The 14,334-nt window shown below is 50.0% G+C and overlaps 1 protein-coding gene across 4 annotated transcripts in view; it reads right to left on the minus strand.

Annotated features, from left to right (window-relative positions):
- Positions 1 to 14,334, minus strand: part of EIF4G2 (eukaryotic translation initiation factor 4 gamma 2) — a 169,074-nt gene that overhangs the window by 128,988 nt on the left and 25,752 nt on the right. For all 4 annotated transcript variants that reach the window (XM_085648182.1, XM_085648183.1, XM_085648184.1 and 1 more), the window contains 3 exons: positions 14,233 to 14,299; positions 14,002 to 14,153; positions 9,121 to 9,231 (listed from right to left, as the gene is read on the minus strand). In XM_085648182.1, coding sequence (XP_085504308.1) covers positions 9,121 to 9,231; positions 14,002 to 14,085 — 195 coding nt within the window. In that variant the 5' untranslated portion in view covers positions 14,086 to 14,153; positions 14,233 to 14,299. The remainder of the gene's footprint in view (positions 1 to 9,120; positions 9,232 to 14,001; positions 14,154 to 14,232; positions 14,300 to 14,334) is intronic.

The raw sequence follows: 14,334 nt of genomic DNA on the forward strand, positions 1-14,334 counted from the left end.
TTGGTTTGGAGCAGAAAGCCAGAGGAAGTCTTATTTAAGCCTGAGCAATGACCACACAACTCACGTCCGCCAATGAGAGATTTACAATACCAGAGGATAGAGACTAAGTATGAAGTTTAGGGGAGTTTGATGGCTTAGCAGTCAAGCAGAGGCAGCAAAGTCTCAATGTTTCCTGTCTGGGAGATTGGTGAAGTCTTTCCTGCCTTGCATTCAGTTCCTACTCTACTCAAACCTTCATAGAATGAATTCGCTCAGAGTCCGAGCTGCCATCAGTCTTTGGCACTGATGACAGTTTTGAGTTGATGGTTTGAGTATACTGTAGCCTCAGCCCCAAAATCACCCTCTGCTTGGGGGGGGGGGGCATAGAGCCTTCTGGATCTTCAACTCTGCCAATGTGCAGAGGTGGTGCCCACAGACCAAGGCCTCACAGGCTCAGGCGTTTGACCAGTGCTGACTGGAGTCCAGGGTGATTGATTCAAGTTTGTTTCCAAAGTAGGTCGCCGACAAAGGGACGCAATGGAAATCTTGGAGCACCATTGGTACACATTAACGAGTCTGCTCCCATGCGCATTGCCAGCAAATGGTTGTGGGTTTAATGTGCTGAGAAGTTTGATACCAAACTTCAGTCATTAGTGTTGCCATTATGGTGCTGTGGAGTTAGTGTTTGACGAGCTCCCAACACCATATACTCTTAAATGGCAGCACTGCACACAGTGCCCAGGAATGGACCTGGGCACTGTAGGGGCACAGGGCTCCTGCGCCCACACCATTGGCATAGGGCAACCAACTAGATTGGTGGCTGATTTATGCCATGGCAGTGTAGGTGGTGGGCATGGCACACAGGGATGTGTGCCATGTCGACTTGTACCCAGACACTCAGCCTACAAGGGGGTGGGGGGAGGGGGGGGGGGGTGTACAGGGCCTCTAAGGGTGGCACAATGGGTGCTGCAGCCCTTAGAGGCCTTACCTGGTCACAAGGCCCTGGGTACCTAGGGTCCCATTTACCAGGGGCCGACATGTGGCCAGGGTTTGCCAATTTGTGTTTTAGGGAAGGAACATAGGCCCTGGGCACCTGATTGGCAGGAGTCCAGGGCGCACTCAGTCAAAGTACATTCAGCATTTCAGCAAAAAGTGGGGGCATACCATGCAAGAAAGATGGCACTTCCTCACATGTTCCCATGCGCATTGCCAGCTACTGGTGGAGACACTGCATCCCATGACTCCAAAGACTTTCTTCCAAGTAAAACGAGCAAACGTCAGGAACCAATAACTCGAAGACAGGAGTATGTAGTATAACTAGAACACATTCTACAAATAGTTTTACTTCTGCCTACTCTACCTGTCTAAGCAGATAGTTACAAAATCATGCACGAGGCTTCTCAATCTGAAGATTGGATAAAGGGGTAACTAAGCCTGCACATCTGGCCCAAGAATGCTAAGAGTGGAGAGCCTGCTGCATCAACTTTCTCTGTTAAGATATGCTTTAGATTCTAGTATCTATATTCACCCCACAAGAAATTTTAAATGCATGCTTGGAAAAAGGAAAAACCGCTCAGTTGAGCATTAAGTCCCAGGTATACCCTGCACCTGCAATACAGTGCAAACAGTATTCTAAAGCACATGAAGCTGTAGCAGCCCACAGCAGGCAGGGATGTCGGCATAAGCAGTGACATGTTCTGTGAATTTTGTGAACATCACAAGGTGGAGTGGTAACCATGTGGGCTCTGTATTGCCTACAAATACGAAAATGGCTGAGCTTTACTACTTATCCCTGTGGTGATAAACAAGCGGACAGTGTCCTCTGACAAGCCTAGAATGGTAGAGAAGGCTTGTTCACCAACCCTCATGAAATGCCCTTACTTTCGATTTTAAGGCAATTCAATGACAAGTTGGCAGCTCCACCATATGATTATTAACTGCTCACCAACCCCCTTCCAAGCAAATCTGGACAGAGCTAAAATACCGAATCTGAATTTTGTGCATGAAGCACTTCATATCTCGGATGGGTAAGTTACTTACCTGTAATCCTAGTTCTCTTCCAGGGGTATCCTCATCAAAGTCATAAGCACTGAATATTCCCGCCCATGTGCGGGTACCCCGGAAATAATAAAATTATATATGTAAAAAACACATATATACAGCTCTATATATGTATAAACATATATCATTTTTTCCAAGCAAATGCAGCTCCCATAAAAAGGCTAGGCAATGTAAATGTACACATCCAATAACACATATATATATATATATATATATATATATAAAGGTATAACAATACACCTAAATCTCTCTCTTTTTTTAATGAGGTAAACACTCATGAGAAAGCAAAAAATAAAGAGAATAAACTGTGGAAAAACACAGATGTACAACACATTGCCAGCCTGCAGGCTGCATTGCAATATAATACCATAGAGACTAAAAAGCCCTGTACAGGTAAAAACTGGCACCGTGCCTTTAAGGCAGCCCTGACTTCCATATCCCATCATGCCTCAGGGGTGACAGTTAGGTCAGTTCTTTGCGGGACCGTAGTCCTAAACACAAAGATATATCCTTTCCATAATGAATAATACACTTCTTCTCATTTGCCTGGGGAGGTGGGTGGGTTGCTTATGACTTTGATGAGGATACCCCTGGAAGAGAACTAGGATTACAGGTAAGTAACTTACCCTTCTCTTCCAGGGGATCCTCATCAATAGTCATAAGCACTGAATAGAGTAGCAAGCTCCCCTTCCACCAGCAGGCAAATGAAACTAAGGTTGTATCACCCATGGAGAAAGCGAATCATGAAAATGATTATGCATGGAACAGATTCCTCAAGGAGGCTTGTCCTACTTGAGTGTCTGCTCTGGTGTCCGAATCCAGACAATAATGCCTGGTAAAAGTGTGGACAGATCTCCAAGTGGCTGCCTTGCAGATCTCGGAGAGTGGGACATTATTGAGAAAAGCCGCGGTAGCCGCTTTTCCTCTTGTCGAATGCGCTTTAGGGCGCGCCCCCAATGGTTTCTGAGCCAGTTGGTAGGCCAAAGTAATACTTGAAACAATCCACCTAGCAATGGAACGTTTGGATGCAGCAAAACCCATACGTACAACCCCATAGTTCACAAACAATTGATCAGATTTCCTGACATTCTTAGTCCTATCTAGGTAGAATTTTAGGACCCTCTTGATATCTAGAGAATGCAACGCCCTCTCTGCTGGAGAGGAGGGGTTGGGAAAAAAGGTTGGTAAGGATATGGCTTGGTTTACATGAAAATCCGATACCACCTTGGGTAGGAACGAAGGATGAGTTCTCATCACCACCCTATTTAGATGAAAAATAGTGTAGGGTTCTTTAGAACAGAGGGCCTGTATCTCACTGACCCTCCGTGCTGAAGTGATGGCTATTAAAAATGCTGTCTTCCATGTGAGGTGCTGTAGGGTAGCCTTATGAATAGGCTCAAAAGGCGCACCCATGAGCTTCGACAGAACCAAGTTTAGCTCCCAGGAAGGAGAGGGAGGTCTAACAGGGGGATAGACTTTGAGTCCTTGCAAGAAATCCTTCACTACCTGCACTTTAAAAAATGACTGCTGTGAAGGCGAACGCCTGTATGCTGTTATGGCTGCTAGGTGAACCTTTATGGATGAAAATTTCAACCCTGCCCTTGCTAAATGTAGAAGATAGGGCAAAATTACATCCTCCTGGCATTTAGTGGGATCATAATGATGCTGAGCACACCATATATAAAATCTTTTCCACTTACAGAAGTAGGAGTGTCTTGTCGAAGGCCTCCTGGCTTCCTTCAGTATGGACATACACTCTTGAGGGAGGTTCAGATGGCCATACTGGAGGACTTCAGGAGCCATGCTGTTAAGCTCAGCGAGGGAAGGCTGGGATGGTAAATCTTCCCCTGCATCTTGGATAACAAGTCCGGCCTGCATGGCAGCCGCTTGTGGGGTCGGATCGACATGTGCAGGAGATCCGTGTACCACCACTGCCTCGGCCAGTCCGGTGCTATGAGGATCATCTTGGCAGATGAATTCTGTAGCTTGGTCACCACCTTGGGAATTAGTGGGAGAGGCGGAAAAGCGTACACAAATGTCATTGACCAATTGATCAAAAGGGCATTCCCTAGGGATCCTGGTCGATGGTATCTTGAGGCGAAGCCTCGGCATTTTGTGTTTTGCTCGTCCGCGAAGAGGTCCACTTGCGGACGCCCCCATTCCCCGAAGATGTCTTTTAACACCTCGTCGTTGATTACCCAGTCCTCTGGCTCTTGAAAATGCCGACTGAGCAAGTCCGCTTGCACGTTGAGTTCTCCTGGTAGGTGCACCGCTTTCAATGAGATGTTCCTTGCTAGGATCCAGTGCCACAGGGACTGAGCTTCCAGCGAGAGCGTTCTGGATCGAGTACCCCCCTGCTTGTTCAGGTAGTACATTGTGGTGGTATTGTCCGTCTGCACTAGAATGGTACTCGTCGTGATCGCAGGCAGGACCGCTTTGAGGGCTAGGTGGACTGCCCTGAGCTCCAGCATGTTGATGTGGTACAACTGCTCGCTGCTGGACCACTGTCCCTGAGTTTGTAGAGTCCCAAAATGCGCACCCCATCCCTGAAGGGATGCGTCGGTGATTACGGTCTGAGTTGGGGGCTCTTGATGGAAGGGGATCCCCACTTGTAGATTCCTTGGCTTCAGCCACCACTTGACTGACTGTTTGGCTGCAGAGGAGAGGCAAACCTTTTCTTCCCACAGGGAGTTCCTTTGATCCCATTTGTCCTCGAGATCTTGCTGGAGAGGACGCATCCTTAGCCTGGCATTGGGCACTAGGAAGATGCAGGATGCCATGGCCCCTAGCAGAGATGAGATTTGCCTTGCCGACGACAGATCGCTGGTTATAATCTGTCTGCCTTTTAGCATAATGGATGACTGTCTTTCCTCCGAAGGAAACACTTTTCCTACTACGGAGTCTATAGTTGCACCCAGGTAGTGGATCCTCTGCGTTGGTGAAAAATTTGACTTTTTGACATTCACTCTGAGACCCAACTTGCGACATAAGTTCAGGCATAGCGACAGCTGTGACCGCACATTCTGTGGCGATGAGCCCTTTATTAGCCAGTCGTCTAGGTAGGGATAGACGAAGACTCCTGCGCGCCTCAGAGCAGCCGCTACTACTGCCACGCATTTTGTGAATACTCGAGGAGCTGACTTCAGGCCAAATGGGAGGACTTTGAACTGATAGTGAGAGTTGCCTACCACAAACCTGAGAAATTTTCGATGATTCCTTAGGATGGGAATATGGAAATATGCATCCTGAAGGTCCAGTGAACACATCCAATCGCCCATCCGGAGAAGAGGATATATTTGGTGGAGCGCCAGCATGCGAAATTTTTCCTTTCTTATGTGTTTGTTCAGTATCCGTAGGTCTAAAATGGGTCTGAACTCTACCTTCACACTCCTCTTTTGGATGAGAAAGTATCTGGAGTAAACTCCCTTTCCTCTTTGGTTTATGGGCACTTTCTCTATTGCAGATTTGAGTAGAAGCGTCGCTACCTCTTCTCTGAGCTGCCTTAGATGCTGGGATGAATTGACAGGAGGAATCGATGGGGGGTGACTTCTGAAACGAAGCGAGTACCCATGACGCAGTATATTCAGTACCCACTTGTCCTTTGTGATGGACTGCCACTCTGGAAGATGATGAGCAACACTTCCTCCCACCGGAGCGGTGGACAGCATCGGAGGAAGCGGTTTCTCATTGCTTCCCCGGAGCTTTGTTTCCAGCATTAGACTGCCTGTTACCTCGTCCCCTGGATGGCTTGCGGGACTGGTATTGTTGTTTCTTTTGACCTTGCTGGTCCTGGTTCTTTTGCCAATGAGGGGTTTGAACCCTCTGTTGGTAACTGCGCCTGTCATTTCCCTTGCGGCGTCGAAACTCTTTTCTCTTTTCAAGCCCGACAGCTTTCATGGTCTCCAGCTCTGCTTTCATACGGGCCATTTCTTCGTCTGCATGGGACCCAAAAAGAGAAGTACCGGAGAAAGGCAGATTTAAAATTCTTGCCTGCGCTTCCGGTTTCAAGGCCGTCAATCTAAGCCAGGATGATCTTCTGGCTGTGACTCCATGTGCATATTCATGCGCTGCCAGTGTTGCCCCATCCGCCGCTGCACTTATGATCTGGTTAGAAACCAGACTCTCCTCATGCAAAATCTCTTCAAAGTCCCGTCTGTCCTCTTGTGGAACTTTGCCAATGAACCTCTGCAGAGAGTCCCATAATGACCTATCATAGCGCCCCAGAAGCGCCGAGGCACTCGCCACCTTTAAGCTTGAGGATGCTGAGCCGCAAACTTTCCTCCCCCAGGAGTCTTGTGTCTTACTGTCCTTATCTGGTGGTACCGTTGAAGATCCAGCTACTGCATGTGTCTTCCTGGCAGCGGCGGTGATGACAGAGTCCGGTGGAGGATCTGATTTAAGGAATAGAGGATCCTCCGGTGCTGGACGGTACTTTTTTAGAATTCTCGCCGGCGCCGTTTTGGTGGTTGCTGGTGTGAGACAAACATCCATTACCGGTTGTAGCAAACCGGGGACTAACGGCAATAACGGGCGTGACACTGTGCGTTCATGAAGCGTTTCAAAAATTATGGATGAAGTGGTCTCCTGAACCGGCATAGGGATATTTAACTTTGTAGCTCCTCTACACAACACTTCTTGAAACGTAGAAATATCATCTACCGGAGATACCCGAGAGGGTGGCGTCTCCGAGAGTGTCGGTGAATAATCCCTTTTGGATGACCTGGAAGAGGGGGGAGGTAGAAGGGGTTCTACGGCGCCTTCTCTCCGATCTGGTCGACTCCCTTCTGCGGGAAGAAGACCTGGATCGCCTTCTTGGTGCTCGAGAGTGACTTCGGGATTCTCTTTCTCGAGATCTTGGTCTGATAGGTGTCGCTGGGAATACCACGCCCCTTATTCTTGTTAGCGATGCCTTTATCGCGTCTGGCACAGCATGGTCCTGAGGCATCTCCCTTACGGGACTTTGAGGTACCGCATTGTCCTCCTCCTGCGAACTTTCTCTTGCAGGTACTGGAGATTGATGCACAAGCTCTGGTGATTCTGATCTTGAACCTGAGCCTTCTGATCCTGAAGGGGAGAGATATGAGACGCGGTGACTCAGGAGTTGTATATATCAGTCTATGAGGAGATTTTCGCCTTGAGACTGGTCGAATCGTGAGGCGAACATGCGACACCTCCTGCGTACCCTCAACAGAGGTCTGCCTCGACGGTGATAGGCCTATCACCGGAGATCTTTGACTCGAATCTTCAAGGCTCCGAGCTTCTTGTCTCGACGTCGAGATTATCTTCGACGGAGGCTTCATGTACCTCACCACAGCTTTGGAGACCTGTGAGGACGGAGGCACCTGCCTCGACGTCGACTCCGACGGAGGCATCTGCCTCGACGTCGACTCCGACGGAGGCATCTGCCTCGACGTCGACTCCGACGGAGGCATCTGCCTCGACGTCTACTCCGACGGAGGCATCTGCCTCGACGTCTACTCCGACGGAGGCTCCTGCCTCGACGTCTACTCCGACGGAGGCTCCTGCCTCGACGTCTACTCCGACGGAGGCTCCTGCCTCGACGTCTACTCCGACGGAGGCTCCTGCCTCGACGTCTACTCCGACGGAGGCTCCTGCCTCGACGTCGGCCCTGACGGAGGCGTCTGCCTCGACGTCACTCCTGACGGAGACTTCTGTCTCGACGTCGAATGCTCCGACGACGTCGAAAGCCTCTTCGCCGAACGATGTTTCCTCGACGGCGATCTTGATCTTGACGGCGATCTTGGTCTCGACGTCGACTGTGGAGATCGCCTACGTACTTCTTGCGACGTCGAATGATGTCTCGCCGACCTCGACGTCGAACGATGTCTTTCTTTCGACGACGACGAACGATATCTCTGTGCAGACGTCGATCGATCTTCTCTTGACGTCGACAGATGCTTCTTCGACGTTGAACTGTGGCGCCGAGTCCTCGACGCCGAGCTTTTAGACACCGTCGACGTCGAACGCATCCGCTTCGACGCTGAATCTAAAGTCGACGACGATTTTCTCTTTGCAGCATGACTTCCCCTTGACTCCTCACCTCTCAGCGACGATCCCGCCGCTGGAGTCTTCGACGCCGAGCCCGACGTCGACGGGGAGCAAACAGGGACCAACTGCTTCGACGTCGACCGTTCTGCTAGGCCATACAGCCTAATCCTCTCCCTCTCCTTTAAAGTCCTTTTGGAAAGGTCTTCACAATGATGGCATGTTGCTGGAGAGTGAGAGTCCGGCAGACAGATAATACACACCTCATGTGTGTCTGAAGCAGCCTTCTTTTTTCCACAAGATGGACATGGAACAAATAAAGAAGGCATTTTTCTGACAAAACAGCAAAAAAGTCAGAAAAACACAGGATACTAACTTCCTCACAGATGTTGTAAGAAGAAGTCCAAAAAAAATCTTAAAGTTGTAATAATTCTTGACTAAAGAGTCAAAAAAGAAGAGAGCTGAATTCCAGGGTCCTGACTGAAGGAGCCGGAAAGAACAACTGACCTAACTGTCACCCCTGAGGCATGATGGGATATGGAAGTCAGGGCTGCCTTAAAGGCACGGTGCCAGTTTTTACCTGTACAGGGCTTTTTAGTCTCTATGGTATTATATTGCAATGCAGCCTGCAGGCTGGCAATGTGTTGTACATCTGTGTTTTTCCACAGTTTATTCTCTTTATTTTTTGCTTTCTCATGAGTGTTTACCTCATTAAAAAAAAAAAAAAAAAAAAGAGATTTAGGTGTATTGTTATACCTTTATATATAAGTATATATGTGTTATTGGATGTGTACATTTACATTGCCTAGCCTTTTTATGGGAGCTGCATTTGCTTGGAAAAAATGATATATGTTTATACATATACAGAGCTGTATATATGTGTTTTTTACATATAATTTTATTATTTCCGGGGTCCCCGCACATGGGCGGGAATATTCAGTGCTTATGACTATTGATGAGGATCCCCTGGAAGAGAACTTCCCATAACCGACATCCACAAAAACAAGCAACTATACAGTACAGGTAAATCAAGGCAATGGCAAGCCAAACAATAAAAAGCAAAGAAACACATACCTTGGCTTTTGCGTGGTCTAGTCTTGGACCCACAGTTCTCATTATCTGACACAGACACTCCAAATCCTCTCCCATATCCTTAAGTTGAACTCTCTTCTTCTTTTCCAAAAGCTAGAATAGGAATTACACTATGTGATTAAAAGTCAAGACACCAACCCGAAAAAGACTCAACTGAAGGCACTACGTTTTTCTTGTTCCAAAAACATTTCTTCTTGAACTTTTTTCTTTAACACACTGCTCACTTCCTGAACTGTAGTAGGCTGGATGATTGAACACCTTTCCTATTCAATAATCAGTCACTGTACATCTGAAGGTGAAATGTTGAGGCACTTTGAGGCAACACTAGTGCAAGAGTTGTATTCTGGGAGGGTATAGCTCACAAAGGGTACCACCTTCACTACTACATTCTGACAAGCCATTTCAAGGTGAGCAATTTGTTCTGATCAGCTTATGTCTTATCACCACAATCATTCTACATGTACATCTTTATGATGTCCAGTCCTCAAAGCCAGTATACCTCCAGACATTTCTGGCCCATCCCATTTGTCTCATGAAAAGTCCCTACTTCAGAAGGGGTGCAGAAAAGGTATTTGTTTCAAGGCACTGATGTCAGAAGGGGTGCCTCCAGCACCGGAAAATCTTCAAAAGATATAGGCCCATCGAGATGGGCCTATACAAGACAATGGGAGATACCTGCTAATTTCATTCAAAAACATCGAACAGGTGAAGAACTAGCTGGGGCAGACCATGGAAAAAGCTGGACTTTTCAAAGACTACATCAAATTTTGCTGGCAGCAAAAGTCATTGACTGCAAATTGGGAGGCAACCTGTCCGGAAAGAGAAAAATCAGGCACACCTGACAGGGTGCCTGCTGTACTGCATTTCTGAAACTCCAGCGAGAAATAAATATCTTCCTGTATGCAGATGATATCCTGCTCACTCAGACTAAAGTAAGAGTTACTTACCTTCGGTAACAATGTATCTGGTAGACTATTCTAGCTGCAGATTCCTTCATGTAGAATTATCCCCAGGCGTGAGTGGACCCGGAAAGCTTTTTGCCCAGCGTCCCTGCGCGCCGGGAGGGATGGCATCACGCGACTCCGCCCAGGCGTCGCCCTCATACGTGACGTCAGCGAGGTCACAGAAGTCCCACCCCGACGCGCCCACGTCAGTTTTCTTCAGAGAACTTTACCGTGCCACAACGCGGAGCCAGCAGACAAAAACGAGATTATAGAACAATGTGCAAAAGAGCAGAAAAAGGAATGGTGAGGAACACCACCATAAAGAGCAGTGCCTGGCACTGCAGCACCCCAAGGCAGGGAAAGAATAAAGAACAGAGCAGCAACCCTGCCAGTACAGAGACTGCCCTCGCAAGCCCAGAGACAAGGGACATATGTAAAAAGGTCACGATAACATGCAAAAGGACTACAACCTCAACCAAAGACAAGGAAGGGGAAACCAGTCGGGGACAAAGGGAACAACAAAACTCCAAGACATCCCCATCACAGTGACAACCCCCATCAGCAACAAGAGCAGAGGCACAGCCAAAAGACCCCAACCTCAAGGATAGCAAAGAGCCAGAAGTACCAATAAACCTATCCTCCCATGTGACAACGAGGAGGAAAAGAGGAGAGCCTGACAAAGAGGGAAAGAATGTACTCCTAGAAGACACAGCCACCCACAGGGAAGCAAGTGCAAAAGACCAAATCACAAACCCTCACATAAATGGGAAGGAAGGGCGGGCCGTGAAGGAGTCTGCGGCTAGAATCGTCTCTACCAGAAACATATTTAACAAAATTAAGTAACTCGTACATCTGAGAGACTACTAGCCGCAGATTCCTTCACGTAGAATAGATACCCTATCCATACCCAAGGGGAAGTAGGGTCTGCAAGAGGACCCCCACCCACATGGGCACAACAGAGGGTCGCAAGGGGTAGAGTCCAAAAAAACAGGATGAGGATCCCCATCCCCCAGGCAAAGGGAAACTCCCGCCAGCAGGAGGCCACCAACACCAAAAAAAGGGAGGGGGGGGGGGGGGGGGGAGGTCGGGAAAAGAAGATAGAGGTAGAACAGAGTGCAAGGCCCACTGGAAGCAGCGGAGAACAGTCCCACTAAAGCTCCACGAAGGCACAACAGTGCAAATTCAACATGAGGGCGGCACTGGCAAGCCCCGCCCGACGCCAGGGACACCACAGAACGAAACACTCAAGCAAAAAGGCGAAGGTAGCATCCGCAACATACCATAACGCCACGAAGAGCAGAAGCCCACAAGCGACCACAACTCCCCAGTGCATACCAGGACTATATAACAGCCAACCCTGCCCCACATAGGGCATGTCATATCGCAAGATATGAGAACCTCTTAGGAAAGAAACTTCCGCAGCAGATGACAACAGAAAAGACCTGCGGTAAAAAAACCCACAGGAGGCCAGAGAGGAAACGCAGAAGGCCCAATCTCAGGTCCAGCATGGTGTAAAAAACCCAAAGGAAAGTCAAAAAGGGCTGGTCCGCAGCAAACAGAACCAAAGCCTCAGCAAGGAGGACTCGAGGCCATGAAGCACACAGACAGACAACCGGGGCGACCCACCCCAACGGAACAGCCCCAAGAACCAGATCAACACGCAGGTCACTGAGGAGGAGAAGGAGGGGAGGAGGACAAAGCCCTGCCAAGAACCTCTGGATGGCTGAATCCGCAGGTGCATGGAATTAATGAGCACCATCGAAGGGGAGGTCCACCAGCCGTTCTCTAACATTCTCCGCGAACACACGGTCCCGAAGCCAGGCATGGCAACGAAGGGCAACCGAAGAAGCCATGGCACGACCCAGCACCTCCGAGATGTCCAGAGCTGAGCCAAGGATAAAAGCCGCCAGCTCCAGACTATCCAAGACATGGTGTCTCAAATCCACACAGGCACTCTGAGAAGCAGCAGACATAAGGGACTCTGCTGAGTCTCATAAGCAAGAAGTGGCCCTAGCCAAAACAGTGCATTAAGGGCCCGTGAAGCCGCACTGGTCGAAGCAAACATAATGCGCCCCCATGAGTCCAGTCAGCGGGCCTCCCGTGACAGGGGAGGCAGCAGCAGCAACGCAGGAAAGGCAGACTGCAAAAGGGGGCCTCTGGTCGAAGGGTGAAGAGAAAGGCACACCGGATCACGCTGTGCTGGAGGGTGGCGGTGCAGAAGGTGCTGGGGCACCGGGTCCCCCATGGCGGGACGGCCCCAAGTCCCCAGGAGAGAAGAGTGGAGTGAACCATCGAAGGGAAGCAACAGTTCCCTACCACCCGAGCCCCGACGGAGATCCTCCAGAAGATCTGTGGGGAAATGGGTAGCTGAAACACCAATGTGCAAGACTCCCACAGCCGTGGAACCAGCGCGGACGAAAGCCGCACCTGCCTCCGTAGGGCCCCTCGGAGGGAAAAACCACTCCTTATTAGGGGATGGCTGCAAGCTAAGGCGGCCATCCCCTCAAGCCAACCGAACGAAGGGCCAAGGCCGGAAGGTAGAGGGACCTGCGGCTCCTCCGGCGAAGACCGTGGTCATGGAGACGGAGAGGAGCCGCCATTAAACGTCGAGGAAGAAGCCACGACACGGCGGCCTGTCTCCGGCAAGGATGACACCAGCAACTGCCGAAACTCTAGAGAAGGAGGCATCGGAAGAAGTCAACAACCCGACGTCGGCCTGGCGCCGTAGAGTCTGCAACCTGAGGCAGGACACAGTTGCCGACCTGCGCCGGAGGAGATGCCGGGGCGACCTCCGACAGCACACGGCGCGGGAGACCGGAACTGGGTAGGGGTGGTGCTGACCTGACCTCAGACGAGGAAGCCGCCTGCGTGGAGGGACGAGAAGGGTCCGGGGAGGGACAAGGAGTCCCCAGCCAGCCACGACCTGTGACATGATGAGATGGTCCCTCTGCCAGCAGCTGCCATAGCGGCATCACCTCAGCCTCGGACAAGGCTGCGGCCTGTCCAGAAGACCGATGGGGGCTCGGTGGTGCGACCCATGCCCCGGTGACCTCCCGCGACACCACAGGGACTCCTGCGGGAGTTTGTGGCGAAGCAGAGGCGCTGGGGTCCGAAGGAGGGACACCCAAAGGGCCGCACCCCAACAGCACCACATCCTCGGAGTCTGGATCCAAACCAGTCAGCGCCGAAGCCGCGGAGGGCCCTGCACACTGCAAGGGATCTGCCGACATCCCAGGAGAAGCCAGCAAGTCCTGCAAAGCCGCCGCACATGTCTCCATCTGGGCTCTGGTCACCCCCACGCCGGGAAACAGCGGATAAGGGGACAACACTTGGGGCCGCACCACCTGCGGAGAGCCCACACCTCCGACAGGCCGGAACCCGACCCTCGGAGACAAACAGACACTTACCAAGAGGTGAGCAGCGCTCTTGCGACCTGGGAGAAGATGAGGTCGGCAAGGGAAGCCACGGGTCCCAGAACCCTCTGCAGGGGCTGGGTGAGATGACTACTCCGACCTGGACACACGAGCCGAAAGAAGTTTTCTCCGGCGCTCCCGCCGGGATTTCGGCTTCATCTGCCGGCACGCCTCAATCAGTGGATCTGTGGTGTTCCCCCAAACACCACCTACAGATGGGGTGAGGATCCATCACCATGAGGCAGCCACACGACGAACAAGTTTTAGAGCCCGAAGGCATTCGCACACTGTTCCCACACGCACAGCAATAGCCTAAGGGAAAGGCCAGAACAGGCCCAGAGCACAAACTGGAATCAAAAATTAATCATAATAGCTGCTAATACCAATGCAGTGACAATCTTATGATGGAACCAGATTTTGCCACACAATTCGATACTGAGCTGCTACCATTTCAAAAGCCATGGCTGTGTGGAATTAATATAGTAAACGTGCCCCAAGAAACTTACTGTTTTGATGCACTTATGAAGGATAGATTCATGAATAAGATCAAGCTTCCCAAGTTCACCAATGAATTTGATGTTGCCCAGCATCTTGATTTTAGCAATGTTTCTTTGTTCCTCTTCCTCGGGAAGGAGAGGGGTGTCGTTCTTGTCATAAACTAAGGGTGAAACAAAATAACAGTTATATATGGGAACATTAATAAACGGTAGAAATTCAAAATTTAAATCTTATCTTACCGTCCACATTTCTGGAGCGATTTTCAAATTCATCTTGTAGTTTTGAAATTAGTAAGCGCCTGAATGTCTGTGGAAGGGAGCAGACAAGATCGTTAGCATCAC

Source organism: Triturus cristatus, chromosome 3_2 (assembly GCF_964204655.1).
Source record: "Triturus cristatus chromosome 3_2, aTriCri1.1, whole genome shotgun sequence".
Classification (NCBI taxonomy): Eukaryota; Metazoa; Chordata; class Amphibia; order Caudata; family Salamandridae; genus Triturus; species Triturus cristatus.